Source organism: Budorcas taxicolor, chromosome 8 (genome assembly GCF_023091745.1).
Source record: "Budorcas taxicolor isolate Tak-1 chromosome 8, Takin1.1, whole genome shotgun sequence".
Taxonomy (NCBI): Eukaryota; Metazoa; Chordata; class Mammalia; order Artiodactyla; family Bovidae; genus Budorcas; species Budorcas taxicolor.
Genome location: NC_068917.1, coordinates 43,429,110 through 43,452,940, shown reverse-complemented (window position 1 = coordinate 43,452,940; position 23,831 = coordinate 43,429,110). Strand labels below are relative to the sequence as shown.

Here is a 23,831-nt window from a genome sequence, read left to right as displayed (position 1 = left end):
GGGGAAAGAATGATTCTTTTAAAGTTTCCAGGCCTAGAGAGCCATTCTGCTCACCCACTGTACTGCTGTACAGTTGTAATTAACACAGGTAAAAACTTCCATGATGGATGGAATTTCATATAGTCTACATACATGGTATTACTCCAGGATCCTCTACTTGCAATACACCAGGGAGTATGCAAAATAAATGATGCCCTAAGTTGTGCACTGTAGCTGTCCTAGTGGGGGTAGGAGCAGGAATTAGGATTGGGATCCCCACAAAAGAGCAAAATGTGAAATGGAATAAACATAACTCACAGTAGCTTTGTGGAAGGCTGTGGTGGATTGGAAAGAGTTCTGGTCAAAGAGTCTGTGTCCTGGTTTACAATCTAGTACTTACCAGTAGTAAAACTTCAGTAAACTCACAGGGGCTGCTTTGCTCCCTTATTGAAAAATGGAAATGAAAATTGCAACTACCTTTTCTAGCTGTAAGGATTATTGTGAGAATCCAATGAGATTATGCACAGGACACTGCTCTGTAAACCTGACTTAACAAATGGAAAAGGTTATTATCTTTGGTTGAGTTCAGCTTCCCAACAGTCTGTCTCAAACCATGAAAATGTTTTTTCCTTGGGGCTCCAAAGTATTCTCCAAATATAGCTGTCCTACTTAACTTTCTTCTGTCATGAGCAGAGTGGGATTTTTATTATTCCGTATAAACCATACATGGCTATTTTCATTTGTCAGTGCCTATTATTACTGCCACTAGTCATTCTATAAAATATCTCCAAATTCAGTCTTGACTTAAAAAGTCTCACGGGTAGAACAGGTTAGATAAACAATCAGTGTGTTATATTTTGAAAATTATTCTTCTAGGATAATACATGTAACTACTGATAATTATACCTATGATTTTCCTGATGAGCTAGAAAGTTGTTTGTTTTAAAATTGCTTTCAATTAGCTGATTTCAAGAAAGCTTAATCTTACAAGCAGTGCTGGTTTGGCATAGTTGCAGTTCTCAAGGTTCTCTGGCTTTTCTTATTGAAGTTAAGTAGTGATGGAAAGAGCCCTTTCCTGTAATGAGTCATTTACATCTGGTGTCATCTCTATGGTGGTGGCTCTAGTGGTAAAGAACCCGCCTGCCAATGCAGGAGACATAAGAGACACAAGTTCAATCCGTGGGTTGGGAAGAGCCCCTGGAGTAGGAAATGGCACCCCACTCCAGTATTCTTGCCTGGAGAATCCCATGGTCACAGGAGCCTGGTAGGCTACAGTCCACTGGGTCACAAAGAGTTGGACATGAATGAAGTGACTTAGCACGTTATCTAGTGTCATCATGGACACAAACAGCGCACCCTTTCAACAGTTTATTCTAAATGGAAGAGTGAAATGGGCTTCACTTCTAGAATCAAGAGGATTACAAGAACATCACAAGAACACAGTGAAGTTGCAAATTTGGACCTCTAAATTTCTGTATATTTTCAGTACTATGGTTTCACTATGGATACGAAAATTGAGAAGTTTAACACTGAAAGGGATCATTCTCACCTAAGACTAGAATTCTGACTTAAAATATCATACTAGATCTGCTCTAGATACTTCCCCATCAGAGGAGGATACATTCTAGATACAGCCATTCTTCTAGAACAGGGAACCAACCTTCCATTTCTATCAATATTTCCATAAGGAAAGGCAATTCCAGGTTAACTAGGTACTTGAGACAATTTACATCCCTTCCTACTACAGTCCTGAAAGCATTTCTTCATCTAGTCATCAGAAGTTGCACAGGGCATGGCTGGGGTCTTTGGTGAAGCCAGAGAAAAAGAGGTTCTGCTAGCTCTCACTTGGAAATGCCAAGTGAAGATTCTTTAAGCCAAGTATTTGTGTTTCAGGCAGTGGCTATAGCCTCAAAATAACTGCCCTATCTTCACATGAATAAGGCAGGTAAATTCAGGCTTCCCTAGCTCAGTGGATCTCCATCTGCAGCCACTTTGCCCCTCAGGAGACATACACAATGCTTAGAGATGTTTCTGTCGCTACCAGGGATAAAAGGGGTGCCACTGGCATTTGATGTGTAGAGGCCAGGGATACAGCTAAACATCCTACAATGTTCAAGACAGCTCCTCTTCAACAAAGAGTCATCTGGTCCTCAAAGTCCACAGTGTATGATGATGAGGCCCTGCCCTAACCTCGTATAAGAAAGTCCCTAGAAGAGATATAAATTCTATAAAATATAGACTTAATTTTATTAAATATCACTGGTTTTAAGCAATGAATATGGTTTCATGGTCACTAGATGGGAATACAAACACAGATTTTAAGCACTGTTACAACCTCCATTTTCTCTTTGCTCTCACTTTCAATAACTCTGCACAGAAAGAAAAACCAAAGTGAATGAGTAGATGCTAGAAAATGGGGGCAGATGGAAGGAAACGGAAGGGAAAAATAAATATTAAAAAATTCCTTTCCTTTCTGTGGATATAGACATGACATAACACTTCAGGCAAACAAAAGAGGCATCCTGTTGGAGCCAACAAAGTTTTATTGCCATAGACATGAACATCATAAAATTTTCCAAAAGCTAAAATGTAAGGTTTTGTTCCCTAGCTATCATAATCCACAGTAAACAAACTCAATACGTGGTACACAAAAGGTTTTTCATCAAGCTGTTTTTAGAGTAAGAAGAAATGTAGTTGTATGATCTTAAAATTATTTCCATAGACTCACAGTGCTTTAATGGCCAAGAACAGAATCCCTGAGCCCTTTCATACAATCTACACATTCAGAACATGAACCCAAGTATAATGCCTAAGAGCCTCAACCCCATAGCCATTTCATATTGCTCCCTATCAACATTATGGAGATACTGGTGGAACTGGCTGTCTATGCAAAAATCAGCCAGATTATTGAGAACATGAATTCTGGAGCACAAGCTACCATCAAATTCACTGAGAGAGTAATTTATTAAAAGACAGAATCTCACTATTGGAAAGGGAGAAAAAAATTACCAACTGTTTTTTGAATCCCCTCAACAAACATTGACCAAGAAGCCATCCAATCTGTTTCTGGATTCTTTGTCATCCCAATGACAGAACTGACTTAAGACTATTTCTTGAAGCTCACACATTGTTAAGTCCTGTATAAAGAAAGATATATGGATCCTATTATTAACAAGCCCCCAATTTCAAGAGCATAAGACTCTGATGGTAGAAACCCATCTCTTCTCTTGAAGCATGTCCTCCTTGTTTTCTGTCTGCCTATTTTCTGAGCTGGAGACATAAATACAGATACATCAGTGGTAGCCAACTTAAAACAACCTCTTCAACCCAATCTTCTTGTCTTCAACAGCAGCTTGAAATTCTCCTAGATACACAGGAAATAGTCAGGGCAACACAACAAGGTGGGGCAAAGGAGATACAAGGTGTTTGGTAAAAAGGACTTGATTCATACTACTCACTTCTCCTTTCACTCAATGCATATGGGACTCAGGAGTGCAGACACCAATTTTTTCATGACTTTACTTCTTATTTCGACTTTCAATCAAGTCAGTCAATCTCATAACCTTGAATACTATCTATACACAGGTATCCCCAAAACTGTATCTGCCTTGACTTCCCTGATCTTAGACTCACCCTGGAACTCATACCACAGGCTCCTCAAACTTAACAAGTCTAAAACCAAACTCTGTTTTCTCCCAAACCTTCTACCATCAGTTAAAGGTAACTCCCATCCTCCCAGACTCCAAATCTTGGAGTCACTGCTGACACTTCTGTCTCCTACACCTCATATCCAATCTGTTGAGAAATTCAATTATTATCCTGACTTCTACCATTGGAGATGAGCTGGAAGACCAGAGAGAAAGCTACTGCAGTGATCCCAGTTATGGAGGTTTGGTCTTCCTGCTTCTATTCCTTGTTCTTCCTCAACACACACTCCATACAGCATTCAACAATTACATTAAAATAAAAAATAAATCATATCATCCCTCTCCTCAAAACTATCCTTCCTCCAATTAAAGTGAATAAATTTATAAAAATAAATAAAGATTCAAGGGAAAAAAAAAATCCTTTCATGGCCCACAGGCCCTAAACAATCTAGATCCCATTTTCCCCCTGAATTCCTTTTCTCTTTCATCCTTGTTCATTCCATTCCAGCCACCCTGGACTCCTTGATGTTTCTAGAAAACACCAGGTCAACACTACTGCCTCAAAGCCTTTCCACTTGCTGTTCTCTCAGTGTGAAACCTTCTTCCCCCAGGTATCTGCATCATTTACTATCTTTCCCTCTAGACCTCCAAGAGGACAGGGAGTTTGGGGTCTGACCTGTTCACTGCTGTATCTCTGGGTCCTAGAAGATTGTTATGAAATAGTTGCTCAGTTGCTCAACAGTTGAATGAGTGAAATAGAAACAATCATCAGAAACCTTTTTGTCTTATACCTGAGGGTCACTTTTGGAAACCACACAGAGAGCACGCACACCTACAATCAGATGAATGACTCAGTATTAAAATATAAACATAAATCAAATATGCAAAGATTTTTAAGTGAAAAAATTACACAGACAACCCTATGACATTTTCCATATTAAAATAATTTTCTTTTATATTATGATTGTTTGAATTGTATATGATGTCTATGTTAGTAAAAATAAAAGATGAAACCAAATAATTTAGAAATGGTCAGTACAATGTTTTTTAGAAATGTGTGCATTCTATATTTAAGAATTCTAAATTTCCCCCATTCTAGACATTTTCAATTAAACCTATTCTAATCTTGGCTAAGTGAGAATCCAACTTCAAAATTTCACTCACAGGTACACCTGCTTGACAAGTGCAGCAGGAACCTGTCAAGACACTTGGCAGAACCATTCCTTCAGAACACAATGGGCTTTTTGGCTGGAGGGCAGCCGGAACCATTATTACTCCCTGATGGTAATTAGCAAGACAGTCCTCCAAGGAAATGTACAATCAGACAACTGTTTTATGAAACTCCTCCTTGAAAATAAATCATTGACACTGCAAACGATCAATATGTACTCTTAATTTTGAACTAAATTGCCCATTGATCTACCAAGATCTATGTTCCTGACCCTGTGGTCTAGTGAAATTCATTTTTCTGAAGTTCTGAATTCAAGAGAAGGGACAGTAACACAGCTGTTGATTCTGATTTACTACCTCAATGGAGAAAGCAATCAGAGTGATTTCTCCATTATCTGCTCAGAAGATATGGCTCCTTCTTGCCTAGTTCCATCATAAAGACCCCATTCCATGAGCATAGCACAAAACCAGCATTAAAATCTAAAGATGATCTTCCCAGGACACACGATTGATAAAGATCAGGAAGACCCAGACAGCCCGAGCTGCTGGAGTCCTCACCAGCAGTGGGTCAATGCACTGAGTTGCTGGGGGAAATACTTGCTACAGGAACAACTAGAGATAATTGCTGCAAACTCAATCCTTGCCTCAAAAACCTAAATACTTCCCACCTCAATTTACCATGTAATTTGGAACTTTCAGAAAAAAACAGCGCCTGTCTCATACTTGTATCCCAGCACACCTCCCACCAACACCTTCAGCAAGTTTCAACAAATGCGGCTGCATCGCTTGAGATGGGCCAAAAGGTCAGGGCCCTGAAACTTTGTCAGCTTGACTATCTAAAGCCACTGGAAAGCACTCCATGTGTTTCAGAGAGCAGGTAGACACTTCACTACACAAGAGCAGCTTTGTTTCTGTATATATGACGCTGCCTAATTAGAATCAATGATTTTTTTTTTATTGTTGTTCTTGATAAGCTTGTTTGCCTAGCTTTGTTTTCCTAAAACACTTTGAACGTCTCTAGGAAGAGTAAATGTCGGCAGAACACTGAGACAGGCCTTGAACCAGGGCTGTGGTATTGCATGATGTTTACAATTTGTCATCCTTGGGGGTAATTTTGCGAGCTTAAACACACGAAAGGCCCTATTATAAAGGGCTAGGCAATTTCATTTTGTTTGAATATATTTATGGAAATGGACCAAAAGTATCCATAGAGGCACATTGTCATTTTTTCCTTTCGTGTGTGCCAGTTCATGACCAAAAGCAAGCATTCAGAGAAGAGAAGAGCATTTATGACCACACTGTGTGTATCAAATAAGTTATTTTATGAACAGATGGGGAATATTGCATTTCAGGGTCTTAGTAAAATAGCCCTTCACACCACATTTCTGTTCAAAATGGTGTATCTCTCTGTGATTCATTTATGACCTTGCCCTTGATAATGAGCAGATCTCCCTCAAGGGTGAGTGCCTGTGGGACATAAAGACATCACACATCCTCATGACTTAGAAAGATGATGAGCAGTGGGGAATTATGTACCAAAAACATGTAATTTGGACAAGGTGGGAAAAACTGAGTAATTCACTTGAGATAACAAAAGTTTTCCCAGCAGTGGTGACTGTATGGCAATGGAATCCTTGGAGAGTAAATAAGAAAAAAAGGGTTGGGCTGGGAAAGATTTAGTAAGTTGAAAAGCAAGTTATAGAAGCCAGCACTGATAAGAAAAAAGAAATGATCTTTTACAAAACTGCTCTGATGAGACAGGTTGGCTGTTAAGAAGAACTCAAAGATCAGGACTTGAATATTGCTGTTTTTCAAAGGGATACAGAGAGCATGGATAAGTTAGGGGTGAAGAAGGAGAGGGATGTCTAGTTCCCTGCTGCAGATACAGTGTTCTGTGTTTAATGTCCTCCTGTGCACACATAAGAACCACACTTCCCAGCCTCCCTTGCAGTTAGCTGGGGTCATGTGATTGAGTTTGGGCAATGGGATGCAGGAAGAAGTGAAACATGTCCTTTGTAGATCTGGCTTCCAAAACTTCTGCGCAATTCTCAGCATGTTCTTTCACCGTAGACTCAGATTTCAGAACTATTAGATAGAAGGATGCTGAGTCACTGTACCATCATGAGGAGCAAGGTGTATTATATATAACATGCACCAGAAATAAACCTTTATTGTACCAAGCCACTGAGATTTGGGACTGTCTATTGCAGAAGTTAGATTATCTTAATATATTCCAGTAACACTTCCTTGCGATCATTTGCTTTTCAAATATCATACTCTTGCTAAAGAGAATCACTCATCTGATTTTTAAACAAAATTATTTCAGAGGCCTTTAAGAGAAATGGAAAAAATTAATTTGCTTTCAGATCAGAACATAGGATACCTAAGGAAAAAAATGGCTGGCAACATTTTCTGAGGTGCTTGAAGGAACAAACTGTCCTTTTCTTTGCTAGAAGTTAACTTAAAGACTTTATTTGCTTATTTTTAACTTATTAGGGAAATTTTCAAATCTTCTCACAAGCAGAAACAATAGAATAATAATGACCTTCATGTATCCTCACCTGACTCCAAAAATATACACACATACACACACATATATGTATACACATATATATCCACATATACACTCAGATATAAATAAATAGATAAGTTGATTGCCTGGTATGTAGATAGATATGTATGTATATATATTTGAGAACTACTATACGTTATTCTAATCATTGAGCCAGGTGCTATGGGTAGGACTTGAATACATATCTGAATACATATCTTTGAATACATAGTTATAAAGAAGAGAATATATGAGCCTCAGACTCACAAATTACTTCACTCTGAGGGCTACAGTGAAGATTAAAGTAATCCAATAACTCAGAATTTGTAACACAAATTTTATTTCCCTTTTCATTTCTCTGAAGGAGTTTCTAAGGGAGGGGTTTAACACTTTCTTCCTAGTGAAAATAGTAGCTGCCCCTTGGGAAGCCAGTGTACTGAATCTTTTCTCAGTCATTCACCATTTATACATATGAATTTTATTTTTGACGAAGTTCTTTCCCAAAAGCAAGCCTTGACTAGATGGAAGGAAAAAATAAGGAGCAAAAGCATGGGTCCCTAAAGCAGCATGGAAATCTGGAGGGAAAGAGACAGTAAGAGCCACCCCAGATGGAATGGAAGACAGATTTCCATCTCAGAAGTTTGCTTAAGGTGGGGGTCCCCCATTTTCCTTTCATTACAACTGCTCTTCCACCCCCAAATCCATTCTCTTGGCTAACAAAGCACCATTTGGTGGCTTCACACTAGAAACTGGGACTGGGAATGGAAGACAGAAGTGGCAGAAAACAGTTTGCTGCTGCTGCTGCTAAGTCACTTCAGTCGTGTCCGACTCTGTGTGACCCCATAGACGGCAACCCATCAGGCTCCTCTGTCCCTGGGATTCTCCAGGCAAGAACACTGGAGTGGGTTGCCATTTCCTTCTCCAATGCATGAAAGTGAAAAGTGAATAGTTGTAGCAATATTTCTCATCAAAGGATAAGCTTACCAGGACCAACATCCATGCCCCAGCTTAAAAATTATAGCTTTTTTTTTTTTTAAAAAGCTTGCTTTAAAAAGAGAGAGAGAGAAAAGAAATTGTTCTGCACAAGCCTGTTCTGCACAAGTTTTGCACAAGCTTGGTAATTTTAAGAACAAGATCAGTGAGATGCTCTATCTGCAATACTCTGAACATCTAAGTCTACTGATGCTGGCTCCAGGCTGGCTCTCTGGTCACACAGGCAAATGGCCTGACCTTGGGAGGCTCAAGCCCCAGAAGAGGTGAGTGCCTCTCGTGTAGAAGAAGCTCAAGTAACAAAAGGCCATGCTCTCCTTTCACTCTGCCTTCCCCAGTTTAGAGAGGCATGAAGACCTAAGGTGTTCCAGATTGAATCGCCAGGAATGGGTGCTATTTTGATGAGAACTGCCTTAATGTGCATTCCTCTAACCATCGCAAACATTTAGCTCTGCTCTGTATTAATGCAGTCTGAGCAGAAAAAATTCCGAAGCAAATCTTAGTAGTCAGAAGGTGGAGGGAAGTTGGGAAAGGGCTGACAAGCTAAACATAATGAGTACCAGTCCAACCAAAGTGCTTAACAGTACTTTACTCTCTTTACAGATTATAAAAGGAAATTATTTAACAAATGGAAGGCTACTCATACCCAAGATAATGTATACAGTCTCTGTCCATATCTGTCATTCTACATAACTTATCAAATAGCCTTTGGTCCTTCGTCTTCCTCGGGTTTTCTTTTTTTCCTTTAAAGTCCACCACAGAAAATAGTTTCATGTTTGTCTCCGTATATCACTTTCTCCGGCTGATCACTTGGCAAAAGAAAAATTTGTGTTTCGTATTAGAACTAACAAGAGATATGTTTCAGTGAAGAAAGAAAGTATAAACTTTACGAGAAAATGAGATGGTTTGGGGGAAGTCAAAGTTTCATTTCACATGCACTAAAGCAGAGTGCTTCATGCCTTAGGGATGCTGCTTTTAAAGATTTTTGTTTTAACCAATTTTGCATTCGTATTAACAGGTGTGTAATTTCTCCTAGTTTTCAAAATATTACCCGTGTTTGATAGTAAAAGTCCTTTGTTATTAGTTCAAAGTAAGTTTCAAGCCTCCCTTCCCATTCCTACCTAGTCTGGGGCCATTGAACTACCTACAAATTGTTTCTTTCCTGGACTCTTTGACCCCCGAGTTATCACATATTGTGGTGCTCCACTCGAATGGCTTCCTTCCTTTTCTCTGCAAGAATCACTGTCTTCTTTCAAGATGCAGTCACCTTCTTTAAGACTCGACATAGTTGGAAGCTTCTTTCCCTGTTTTCCCATTAAAACAACTTGCACAGACCTATATCAGAGCCCTTGTTTTAATTGCTGTGTAAGTAACTATTTTCATAGCTGTCACCTCTCCTTAAAAGAATATCCCATTATTTCAGTACTTACCCACTCCCAGCTTCCAGAACAGAGCATGGTACACGGCTTGTACTAAGTGATCCAATGAATGAACGAGCATGCACTGATTGGGTGGACACATCGGGGCATATACTATTTGGGTAGGACAACTATACATCCTGGTTCTCCCAGGACAAGCCTGGTTTACACCAATATTTCAGGGAAAGAGAATCGCTTTCACACTCAAAAATGTCCCAGTTTGAATAAAAAACTATATGCTCACACTAAGTTCAATTACTCATGCACATTGCCCTGTCTGCCCAGAACTAGGTCATCTCATTTTCCAGTTTCTCAATAACTTTTCAAATTAATCATCTTTAATTCTTAAAAATTCAAAAGTATTAGTTGTTCTCTGTACTCAAATCTAGGATCCATGACCCAAGAAAATAAAAATAGTGTGCTGCAAAATAAGAACACACCGGTTTCATTCCATTTTCTCATCAAATTTCTATCTAAACCAACCTCGGATACAAGTGATGACACCTAACCAAATCAACAAATCTCCTCTCTGGTTGAGGCTGTCCATAGTTGGAGCAAATGGAAAATAGGGCCTGCTCACCCAGGTTTTGTGTTTGCCAGCCACATATCCACTGCCCAAGATTACAACATTCATTGTCTTATTGACAGTACAGAACCCCTGATTCAGTAATTACAACAGAAACTAATAAATCTGCCCAGAAAAAAAAAAAATCTCTTTTCCACATCATTCTACCCAAAGTTTGAACAAAACACTTTTGAAACACCAAAGAGAATCAGGACACTTCTTTTATGGAAACATAACTGTGTCTTTCACTCTACACACTTGAATTGTATTTGGACTCAAAAATATCAACACAACCACTCAAAGCAAAGGTAATCGAGAAATATTCCAAAGGTCACAAAAGACATGTCTAAAAAATTGCCAAACTAACTTTTCACACTGAAACTAAGAAAAACACGTTTTAAAATCTACATATGAATAAACCTCAAAAGATCTGAAATATATTCCCTTAATTAGATCACTTAGGAAAAGATAATCATAATTTTTTCTAATTTTAAAAACAGTATTTCAGAGCATGAAATTAGAGGAAAACCACAAGACAAATATGAACTAAAAGGAACATTAACCACAATGTAGTTAATGATTGTGCTGAATGAGGATAAAGCCTCAAATATTTAGCCTCTTAAAGTTTCTCTCATTATCTATTGCTTTTCATTAATACTAGAAGTGCAGGGCAAAGAAACATAAATCATGACTTGCCATGAAATGTTTGCCAAATCTGCTATGAATTTATTTTCAGGACAAAGTTCATGAAAGGCCAGTTCCCCAGGTAAAATGGATTAAATGCCTTCCAAAGGAAAATAAAATCAAACCACTACCAAATGGAAGCTTTCTAAATTGTGTCTGGGGATGTAAAATCCAATTTGACAGAAGCCTTATAAACTGTGGTCAATGCCCCATCTGATGAGAATTTCTGTGGTTTTGTTCTTACCTATTCTAATGGGTTTGTAGTTTATGGTGACATACATATGTCTACACTATGTTGGATATGCACATACACAGATAAATATGGTGGTATCTCTTTCTTATGTAAACTTGATGGGAAATAAATCTGTGATTTAGTTGTATCTTTTTGAATCATTGAGTTTGCATTAAATGTTTGACAGACTGATGCCTTGTGGGATACGATTTGGAAACTATCCTCTCTCTGATCTTTACCAGATGTTTCACTGGTGATATTTCGGCCTCAAGAGACAAAGAGGATATTAATGTTAATTTCATTTATTTAATCATATCAGGCAGATTTGCTAAAAGGAAAAATTCAATATTTTGGTAATTTACCAACTCTTCAGAAACATCCATAGTAGCAAAAATGTTCTGAAGATCATTTTATATTAAAAGCAGAAAGGCTGCATGCATGGTAGTTGGAAGGGAAAACACTCTATCTTACCTTTAGAAATGGGAATAATGTGACAAATCTGGAAGTTTCACTTTTAACTCAAGAGACAAAGAGGTGGCAATGACATTCATTACTCAGCACAGTCTCATCCCAATCTTTAGCTGACTATTAATTGTAGAGAGAGAATACTCTGAATATGAAATGGACACTCAGTTGAAAGCCTTCTGCCACTACCAGAGCTACTCTGTAATCTTATCTCGTCTTGAATTTTATTCCAGGGGAACACGAGAGTACCCTAATCGTTGTCAGGGCATTGATGATACCGAAAATGTACTTTCTATTAAACAGTGCCTCCCTACACCTTACCTGAGACGACAGGGTAGGCTTTCACCTCTCTTGAGTTCAATGTCAGAATGTGGAAGCTTTTAGAACACTGATTCTCATCCTTCTGTACTTTAGAATCACCTGGAAAGCTACATCCCCGACCAATTACATCACAGACTCTGGAGGTAGGATCAAGGTATGGGTATTTCATAAATCTTTTCAGGCAATTCCAATGTCAGTCAAGGTGGAAAATCATCTCCTTGGAATACGTAGACAATGGCCAAACAACTTAGTCTAGAAAAATCACTTAATTTTCCTAGGTTTTTTCCTCCTCATCTTAAAAACTTATTATGGAACGGAGTTAGATTGTTATACTCATTGATTTTCTTTTCTTTTTAGATAAAAATTTATATTTATAGTTGTAAAATATTTCAAATGAGCAGCAACACACAGAGAATATTATAAGATACCTGTGACACCTGTATTACCACCACCAAGCTAAAATAATTTTAATACTTTGTTTCATTTCTGTCATTCTTTGGACAAAAGATAAAGCAAAATCCCTACATCCCAGATATTCCTATTTCTTTTGTCTCAAGAAATATCCACTATCCGAAAGTTATCCTGCCTACATGATTTTATTGTATTTTGTATTACATATTAAGTAATTATGTATCTATATATCTACAACAACTATATAATACTACTTAGCATATGTTTTGGAGAAAGCAATGGCAACCCACTCCAGTACTCTTGCCTGGAAAATCCCATGAGCAGAGGAGCCTGGTAGGCTGCAGCCCATGGGGTCGCTAAGAGTTGGACACGACTGAGTAACTTCACTTTCACTTTTCACTTTCATGCATTGGAGCAGGAAATGGCAACCCATTCCAGTGTTCTTGCCAGGAGAATCCCAGGGACGGGGGAGCCTGGTAGGCTGCCGTCTATGAAGTCGCACAGAGTCTGACACAACTGAAGTGACTTAGCAGCAGCAGCAGCAGCAGCAGCAGCATATGTTTAAATATACATAAATTGTATTATTATTCCCTCTTGCATATAATTGTTTCATTTAATATTGTTATCTATTTATCCATGTTATCTATAAATATATAAATATATCAGTTTATACACAGCACATTAATTTTCAATTTCTTCATATTATTTCATTAGGAATAAACCACAGTTTACTGATGTACCTTATCTATGGACAGATAAGTCATTTATAATTTTTTAAAAAACAAAGGTATAATAAAAACCTCTTTGTCTGTCTTCCTCACACCAAAAGTTGCTCCAGGGAAGACACTTGGAGTTTTGTTATACATTCTCAACTTCATGTTAGCTAGATAGTCACAGTTTTTTCCCAAAATTGGTTAGACTAATTTATTCTCGCTAGTAATGTTAAAACATTTCCTTCTCCATATTCTCCAACATGTGACACTATGAAAATTTATTAACTGTTGCCAATATGAAGATTATGGTGTGATAACTAATAGTTATGCTTAGATGATATTTTTCTGAGGTTCCTTCTATTCAGTTAATTTGTGGTCACCACATCAATGCTAAATCTTATCAAAATAATAAAGGATGTGCGGGGAAGAAGGCTTCTTCCACATTTTACAATGAACTTACTTTTCCTCAAGAAATGTCTTACATGGCTAAAGCTGGCTCATGAACCCATAAATCGGGCCATAAAAGAGGAATGGGGACATGGCCCCAGCTCTGTATTTATTTTCTTGTATTCCATAATCCAATGTTACTTAAAAAGCAAATGACCCAATAGTCAAGCCAAAGCAAATACTGAGAATTTTGCCAGGCAAAATGCCTGTGGAGAAATGAGTCAATTCATACAAGATTCAAAGCTGTCTTTGGTCAGTGACATTTTCGTGAAAATCTGTGGGTGGGTAAAAGTTTTGCAAAATTCCTTTTTGCTATTGGATAAAATTCATCCAGGAAAAATAAGCAAAATTTAAGTGGTGACCCACATTCCCCCTAATTCCCTTATTAACACTCCCTAACCTCCCAGCACAACTGCTTTCTATTGTGTACAAAGGCCAGGATCAGTGTTTCTGATCCTGGCAGTGGAACTCTGCCCCTCTGCTCACTTTGCTCTGATCAGATAGGCTTTCTCATGATACGTACTAGCAGACAGAGTGCACCTGGCCTCATTCAGAGCACATCTTCCTGGGAATGCTATCTAGGTGTTGCACACTCTTCAATTTAACGGCCAAAAGATCTACTATGGTAAAAACATTCTCAGTGAGCACTCTGTTGGAACACTTAATGTAGCTATCATTAGGGATGGTTAGTGTACATCTATGGGCTTCCCTGGTAGCTCAGCTGGTAAAGAATCCGCCTGCAATGCAGGAAACCCCAGTTGGATTCCTGAGTTGGGAAGATCCCCTGGAGAAAGGACGGGCTACCCACTCCAGAATTCCTGGGCTTCCTTGGAGGCTCAGATGGTAAAGAAGCCGCTTGCAATACAGGACCCTGGGTTCCAATCCTGGGTTGGGAAGATCCCCTGGAAGAGGACATGGTAACCCACACCAGTATTCTTGCCTGGAGAATCCCCCCGGACAGAGAAGCCTGGCGGGCTACCGTCCACGGGGCTGCAAAGAGTCAGACACGACTGAGCAACTAAGCACAGCACGCAGTGTACATCTGTAGTTTTGGGTTATACTTTATGTTGTCCTTTAATGAACATGAAACAGGGATTTGGGAAAGAAACTAATTAAAAGGCTTCATTACTTGCTCTGAGTTGAGAATTTGAAACCTTATCATCTCAGAAAAAAACAATTTGATTCAGCCAAGTTATACCTGGAAATGCTCAAAAGTTTTGATACTTCTGAGATTCATCAATGTTAAGGGTGGTCTAAGCTCATGAAGGTCTAAAGAGAATAATATCTTGCCTACAAGTTGCTGTATTAGTAGACAAAAGTGAATGGACTCAGGTATTTTTCAATATAGTACTGACATATTCCGGTTTCTGATTTAACTGAGGTCTGTCTGTCTGCCTGCTAAGGCCTTTACCCCTCCAGCACTTTGCCATTGGCTGGGAATATCTTTGTAATCAAGGCTAAGATTGAAAAGAGAGCAGCTGGTTGACTTTCCAGAGAAGTAGTAAGAATGAAATCTACAGAAGGGTGGAGTTGTTTGGGTGGGAAAGAGAAAAGAAACCATTTTCTTCTTCCAGTAAGTTAACCAAGTAATAAATTAGCAATCCTCCCCCAGTTCTGCCACCTAAAGTTCTGAGTGATCTAAATCCCAGAGTTCTGGGTAAGGCTGAGGAGTTACAGTCAGAGACTCTGAGAATGTGTTCTCCCATGCATGAAATGGAATTTGGCATCAAGGGAGGACACCAGTGGTAGCCTCTTACTGTAAGCAGGCTGTCACTGAATAGCCCTTTAACACACCCTCCTTTTACCATGATTTCCAGAAGCTCATTGGGCTGCCTGTAGTCATGGTCACCAAACACAACTGGGTCATCACATCTTTCCTGGGTCAATAAGCTAAGTGAGAGAAAATGATGACTAACTCTAACTGTGGTCCACAGAAAATTAATAGCAGTTAAACATAAGTAAAACAAAAGTGGACTAGGCCTTTTAATTTAAATTACTCCTAGTCTTTGCAGCATGTGACACAGCCATAAAAACCCAAAGATCACTTCATGTCTCCAAAAGAAGAACGTGGTCATTTTACTTGGCAAAGATCTTGAGCTTTGAATCAACTACCATCAGTTTCTAAAAAAGTGAGAGATGAAACAGATGAGTTTTAATAGTTCTTTCTGTTTGGATTCTGAGAGCGTAAAGACTGGTTTTGCAAAAGGCAGAAAAATGCATCTTTTTCAGATGTGCATCCACATTACACACAATATGTCTTCTCTCCATGGGCTACAACTTGAGAGGATTACTAAACTTTCAGAGCAAAATTATTTGCTACCAGTTAACTATAACCTTACAAATCAAGCAGATGACATGTAGCATCATCACAGTTTTCAGAAGACAGAATGTTCATGATATGTATGTTTTATAAGAAAATGGATGTCTCCCTGCTAAAAATATATAGTCCCAAGATGAGAGCTACAACACTAGTCAGCCTCTAAGAAACCCTGTACTAATACATTTGCACTATAACATGTAATTTAATGTTTTGTGGGCCTTGATCTGATATGCTATTAAATCAAGCAATCTAAATTTTGCAAAGATTTCATCTAGCAGTGGGGAGTAGGCAGACCAGGGGAGAGAGAGTAATCATTTCCCATACCCATCTTGAATAATATCATGAAAACCTATGCAGATGCCTACAAACATTCACCTCTCAGCTTATTCTTTCATTGAAGCATTTCTATTTTTAATAGTCATCATGCACTTTAGCAAAAGTCAACTTTACAAAGTTATATGGTTTTTCAAAATCTGGGAACAGTGGGAAAATAGGGAAATCCTATTGCACAAAAATTAATTTTGCAATGCAAAAAAAAATTGGGGGGGGATAATTCAAGCCTTTATGTTTATTTCAGTAAAGCCAAATCCAGCAAACTATTTTCAGCCAGGATTAGTCAGAACTAAAAGGTTGGACTGTTTTCCTTCAGAGACTGAATGTCTCTCTTGCCTGCAACAGGCCAGTGTGTTCCAAACAGAGTAAATGGAATTGCCTTCAATTGCTTGTCTCTTTCTGGCATTTTTAATGGAGAACCTTACTGACAGAGTAAGGTTTTGTTGGCTGGAATGCAATTATTATTTTCAGTCATATAACCTGGCATTCTTACAATGTATCAGCTTCAAGTTTTCCTCAAGAAAAATCATAACATGGGGCATACTGTAATGACAAGAAATGCAATTTCATTCCTCCAGAAATTCTTAAAACCTTTTCAAAAGTACCTACTGGATGGTGAAAAAAGTGCTTCTAATACTTGCCTTACAACTACCACCTGTTTGGTTTGTTTTTACATGAATCCGACAACTTGGCTAATATATAATCAAATATTAACATGGCAAACACGGGCCAGATTCTTTATTATCAAGACATACTACAAAAAGAAGGGACTCTGGCTACAGGGCCACCATCTAAATAAGTTCCTTTTCAAAATCATACATATATATATTTATTTCAAACATTAAGTGACCTGCAGCATATTCAATATCCAGGAAATACCTACAATTCTCAGATTTTCAACTCTAAAAGAAATATTCTTGTCCATCTGGACTAACATAAAACACATGATCTTCTTTTTCCAAGAGGTAAGCGAGCTGTCTGAGATTGTGCAAAGCCATGCTGTGATCCCAACTGCGATGTCCGGTTTGTAAACCCAGAGGGTTTCTGTTAGGTGTGAAATGATTGTGCAACCTTTTAAGAGTCATATTATTCAAAAATAGTAAATTTTGCAAAGAAACAGAGATAGTTCCAGGATTGATGCTGTGAAAAGGGGAGATGGGGAGAAAGACACCATGCCAACTTCTTTCAACACCAAAGACATGGTCCCCCCTGGGTTCTTTCTCTTTATACATTTTCACCCAATTTCCTCTCCGTAAAGCTCAGGGAGATCCAATCAGATTCTGCTCCTGTGGTGTCCCTGAGTGTTTTAATGCTGGCAATAAATCATTAACTAGTCTCACAACCTTGGAGTGTGCAGTGTGCAGGCCGGTGGGTGTATGCAGCAACATTTTTACTAGCCAAGTCGCTAAGTGTGAGTTCCTTTCCAAATATCAGAACCATCACTCTAACCCTAATACTCACCCAGTTATTGCAGGGAAGGGGAAGTCACTGAATATTTACTTTGGAAAAGAGCTAAAGCTTACTGGTGGTGTGGTGTGTGTTTCTCTGCCCTGCACATTTCAGCAACTTTAAGTTGGTGCCTGATGGGAATCAATTTTCTAAGATTTTGGACAGTGTGGCAGATGAACCTCCCCTGATCATATACATTTGCAGAAGAGAATCTAGAAGTGGAGAGATACCCCAGCCACTAATAATTAAAGAAACTTTCCCCTTCCTCAGGCTGAAGAGGAGTCAAATCTTATGGATACCTAGACCTCCAGCAACCACACTCCATAAAAGAAAACACTCCCCAACTAGTGGCAGAGTTTGGAAAACCACATACACCTTCAGTGAACTCCAGGGGGATTTAGCAGACTCACCGAACACTTGTTGGGCTTTTCCCCCGAGTGAACTCTCATGTGGATCAACAGTTTATAGCGGGCATTAAATGGCTTGTACCTTCGAGGACAACCGGCCCAGAAACAAGTGAAGTCTTCGCCTTTGCGCTGGTCTATATGAACCTTCTCAATGTGCCGCACAAGTTCCTCCTGCTGGTCATACAAGGCACTGCAGTCGATCCAGCGACAGCAGTGCTTGCCCCCAGCGTCATCCATCTCCCCATCCTCCTCCAGGGCGGCCTGAGGCAGGGCCAGCGGCTGGGCCTGGTGGACCAGCTCCGGGTGATGCAGATGCGGGTGGGCATGGTAGGGTGGCGGGGGGCCTTGGGGCTGGGGCGGCGGTGGCAGAGGAGGCAGAGAGGGTGCGGGGGGCAGGTCCAGGACGCCGCCAGGGAAGTCATCCAGGCGCTCCGTCTTCAGCAGGCCGGCCGCGTGGCCGGCAGGGTCCGGCAGGCCATGCTGCACCACCATGTTGTTGACCAGGCTGGGCTGGAGGCCGCCGTGCTCCAGCTGCTGCATGCGCTCGTACTCCAGGGCACCGTCCTCATCATAGGCCGGGAGAGCCAGGCCGCCGCTGGCCACCCGCACTCCCTTCTGGCTGTTTGGCATTGAGCACGGCTGAGGAATACAGCTACCTCGCACTCCTAGGAAATGCCCGTAGACCTCAGGCTGTGGAGACATGTTGGCGGGGGAAGCCCTCGAACCGTTGATGTAGGCGACCAAGGACGTGGGCGAGGTGCGGATGATGGTATTGAAGTCTATCCCGATGCCATCGGACAACGGGGACAAGGACAGTGCTCTCTTCTTGGAGCGGGCCGAGTGGGACCTGGCTGAAGAGTGTCGGGGACTGGGGTAAGGAGAGTGGCTATTTTCCATACCGAAAAGGTAGGGTGGCAATGAGTTAGAGACACTGTTGCTGGACATGGCTGTCCCAGGAGGAAGGCTCATTAGGTCCCCTAGATCAGTGCCATTCTGAGAGCTGTGGTTCGAGGAGAGCGAAGGGAGAGCCCTATAGCCGTGCGACCACTCTTGTTTCACGTTCAAGGTCGACTGACTTTCTGTCAGACTCAAAGTTGAGGAGGCCAAAGACTCTCGTGAAATAAGGGACCTGGAACAGCAGCCGGAAGAGGGGGGAAAAAAAAGACAAACATTTTAGCAGGATATGGATTGCTTAAGACTAAAAGAATACTGCATTGACAATCTCTTAAGTACTTCCCTTAATTGCATTCTCAGCTAAACACACATTCTTTGGCTAAGATAAAGCCCAAGACTTTTAGTTCCAGGTACATAACATTTTACCAAGATGAAAAATAAAGGCTAATGTCTATTGGAATAATAAAACAAAGATCTATTGTTATAAATAATCTAATACTTCAATGATAATAAATAGTCCTTGCTATATTTTTATGTATCTTTTTTACTACAGGGAAAAATTAAGAGACCTAGGAATAATTATTGAAAATCAAATAAACAAGTATTTATTAAGTACCTACTATGTGCAACACACTACAAATAGGCATTGTTAGGAATACAAGTCTAAACAGAGTCCCAGCCTTTGAGTGAAATCTATTTGGTAAGGTAAAACATAAACCAATGCTTAATTTGGAAAAAAAAAAAAAGTAAATCAAAGTCAAAGGGTCATCCAGAGGATTTAATAATAATTTCACAAATTTGTTCACTGATATCAAGGAATTTTACATATTTCTATAAAAGACTGCAATTCACCCTATAAGTAGTCAGTAGTCAGTCATAACATCAAACTGACCCAGAAATAAAAATTATATATAAAATACAGCTGTAATACATAAGGGGGTGACAACCTGAAGTCAAGTCATATTTGGAATTCTGCATGTGGGTCATGCAAGGTTTTAATTACACCTGCAGTTTTGGATCTTCCATGAGCTGCTGTCCTCAAATCAGAGCAGATTTGCACTGAGAGCAAAGCATCTGCTTTAATTACTGTAGCAACAATTCTTCTCCTGTCCTTCTTACCCTTTATAAAACATGCCTCACATGTCACAACATTTACCTGAATATCAAAATGCTTTGTATTGTAGCCTAGCCACTTTAAAATTCATTTTGCTTTAACCATGATATCATCGCTTTAAAAATCACTGAAGGGAAAAGCTATGCCTTTTGGATGGAAACATTGTCCCAAAGAGCTAGACACAATTTACCATACTCCCAACTCAGAATAGTGTATATTAAAAAGCCAGCTTTTTAATATGTGCTTTTAATGGCTTTCTACAGAGATCTTTTTTCTGACAAAAAGATTTAAAATATTGTATAGAATGTCTGTCTTTCCCAGGATGAGCCCACTTACTACTTCCAGCTGTTATAAAGCAACCTGTTGCAAAAAAACTGAGGGAAAATAGAAGTATTCTCATCCCATCTGTTCCTCTTACTTCTTTTCACAAAATGGAAGCCAGGAACACTGTTTCCTACGAGCATGAGAGATTAGCAAGAAAACATCTCGACTCTGAAATGCACAGTATTAGGTGAGAGATAACACCATTGTCAATCTGGTGTTTTCATCCAGTGAAGTAATGTTTACCACTGACAAACACAGCAAGAATTTAAGTCCAGTTGCCCCTAACACAGATTTTCTTCTCTCTGTCCAGATCCTTATATTTGGGCTGAAGTCCTTTGCAAGTCCCAGAGTAGTTTCTGAACCATCTGTTTTTTAATTCCCCATGAACGCTTTCAATTATTTTCCCAGGACACCCACAGCATGTAGCTCTCCCTGCAGATAGCTCCTGGTGATAGGATGTCAACAGCCTTTTAGTCGCTTCCCCAGGGAGATTCAGGAATTGCTTTCCGACCCAAGTCAAGTCGGTAGTCATGTCATATATAAGGTAAAGACAACTAACTTTGCTTCACACCCTGAGGTTGAGGTGGTTTATATAACATTCTTAAATGGTGCATTTGCCTGGTCACTGTCATGCCAGAGCATTTCAGATTTTTAAGCAGTGAATTTGTTGTTCAGCCACTCAGTGTCTGACTCTTTGTAACCCCACGGGCTGCAGCATGCAGGGCTTCCCTGTCCCTTACTATCTCCCGGAGTTGGCTCAAATTCATGTCTATTGAGTGGGTGATGCTATCTAACCATCTCATCCTCTGTCGCCCCCTTTTCCTATCGCCTTCAATCTTTCCTAGCATCAGGGTCTTTTCCAGTGAATCAGCTCTTTGCATCAGGTGGCCAAAGTACTGGAGCTTCAGCTTCAGCATCAGTCCTTCCAGTGAATATTCAGGATTGATTTCCTTTAGGATTGACTGGTTTGAGAGATCAAGAAAGGAGATCAAACCAGTCAAGCAGGGAATAGCAGGTAGGAAGTATTTTACCCACCTGTATATGTTTTGCATTTGAAATTATACTATTTGGTTTGAGGGCTGCCTATAGTGAGACATGTTCATTTGTTCCATCGTTAAGAGCTGTTCCTTATTTTTCTTAAAATACACCTAAATATGACTTGATTTAAATTTGAGCATAATTCCATGCAGGCACATTCCTTAACTCCTTAGATATCTCAGTGTTCTAAGACAGTTATCAAAATTTTTTCAGAAAGCAATTCTATGTCCTATTCACTAAGGCAGTAATATGAATGGAGAGCTCTCTTTTTGAATACTTAATAAGAACAAAACTTCCAACAAATGGCCTTTGCCTAGCAGCCCACATCTCTTCTGAGCAATTACCCAGATATTTTAATATTTCAAAGTTCTAATCCATGAAACCTGCCCTAAACATAGTAGCTCTCAGTAAAAGTTCTCTTTCCAGAAAAATTATATTCTATCTATATTGAACCTTAAACATAGCTAACTTCAGGCATATGTGGGTGTTGTCTTCCTCAATAAAATTCAAAGACCTCCAATAAAAGGGATTATTTTTATCTCTTTAACACCCACCAGAGTGTTAGATGAAGTTTCTCCCCCCAAAAAAATGTTGATTAAGGTGAGTAAAGTAATATGATAACCATTTTTAACTTACAAAGTATTTTCCCTATATATTATTCCACTTAATATAGCCTGTGAAGTAAGCAAATTGGAATTTTAAAATAACCTCTGTTTTACAAAGAATAAAACCAAGATTCTGTGAAATTCCTCCAAATGATGCAAAAAAAAAAAAAAAAGAGCCAAGAATCCTTGCTGCTGCTGCTGCTGCTAAGTTGCTTCAGTCGTGTCCAACTCTGTGCGACCCCATAGATGGCAGCCCACCAGGCTCTCCCGTCCCTGGGATTCTCCAGGTAAGAATACTGGAGTGGGTTGCCATTTCCTTCTCCAATGCATGAAAGTGAAAAGTGAAAGTGAAGTCGCTCAATCGTGTCCAACTCTTAGCGACCCCATGCACTGCAGCCCACCAGGCTCCTCCATCCATGGGATTTTCCAGGCAAGAGCACTGGAGTGGGGTGCCACTGAAGTACAAATAAAGCAGCAGATTTGATAAGCAGTCACTTAGTTGGATCAGATATATCCTCTATTGTTTTCCCCATATCATACCCAACACATGGTCCGTAATGCTCATCTTGATTAAAAGATCTGGTATAAGAGACTTAAAGTCACACAAGCTATAAATGGAACCCACATTTCTGTTTTCTTTCTGAAACAATGTGTTGAATCATTGAGAAAGATTCCAAAAACTTCTTTTCTATAATCCCTGCTGCTACCCACATCAGGCCCATGGGAAAGAAAGTGACAAAGAGCAGTGGTTCTATCACCATACTGAGAGAAATCTCCGTTTCTGGATGTTCATCTAATCCTAAGCATATTATTTCCTGGGACCGGTTAATTTGAAGCAATATGTGAAAGAAATATAACTCAAACAAAATGAAAGCAATATGAAAAACTTAAGAAATCATCAGTGAAATAGGTTAGGGTGGCTGGTGAAGCAAGAGCTCAGAAACTCTACTGGGGCCATAAGAGGTGTGATGACCAAGCCAAATGGCTCAAAAGAAATACTTACAACAAGGAATTCCTCAAAAAGGGGCGCAAGAAAATGACTATATATCTATATATATACATATATATACATTAATGTAGGTTCCATCCCTGGGTCAGGAAGATCCCCTAGAGAAAGAAATGGCAACCCACTCCAGTATTCTTGTCTGGAAAATCCCATGGACAGAGGGGCCTGGTGGGCTACAGTCCATGGGGTCAAAGAAGAGTTGGACACGACTTAGTGACTAAACAACAAGAAGGATATATGTCAAAATTTCACCCATGGTTGCCTGTGAGTGATAGGATTCAGGATGACTATCATATACTGTCTTCTGCTTGTCCACAGGTTTCCACATCTTCTACAATTAGTGAGAATTACATAGATAATCAGGAAAAACAGTAATAAATTTTACAGTTTTTTATAGGGCAACCATCACTCAGATTGAACAGTTTAAACTTCCTCACCATCCCAACTCCTCCTCCTCATCCTCCCCCAACGCCCCCCACCCTCAGGCATGCTCCCAATAAATAAAACGAAAAGCTGATTCTCTCTGCATCCTATCTTTATCTCTAGATAGCAAAATGCCTTCAGGTTGAACTGTTGCTTCCTATCCTATCTCTCCTCTTATGGAATACACAAACCAGTTTAAGTACCACAAACAAATGCAACCTTTCCAAATTGCTAAAAGTGAATCTGATATTTTACCAAGCTACTTCCCAACTCCTCTTTCTTTGCTCATCCTGCAAAAAAATTATTTCCATAGAAGGACTCACAG

At 39.6% G+C, this 23,831-nt stretch overlaps 1 protein-coding gene across 6 annotated transcripts in view; it reads right to left on the bottom strand.

Moving 5' to 3' along the window:
- Positions 1 to 23,831, bottom strand: part of GLIS3 (GLIS family zinc finger 3) — a 493,388-nt gene that overhangs the window by 303,575 nt on the left and 165,982 nt on the right. For all 6 annotated transcript variants that reach the window (XM_052644747.1, XM_052644745.1, XM_052644746.1 and 3 more), the window contains one exon: positions 18,106 to 19,231. In XM_052644747.1, the coding sequence (XP_052500707.1) occupies positions 18,106 to 19,231 (1,126 nt within the window). The remainder of the gene's footprint in view (positions 1 to 18,105; positions 19,232 to 23,831) is intronic.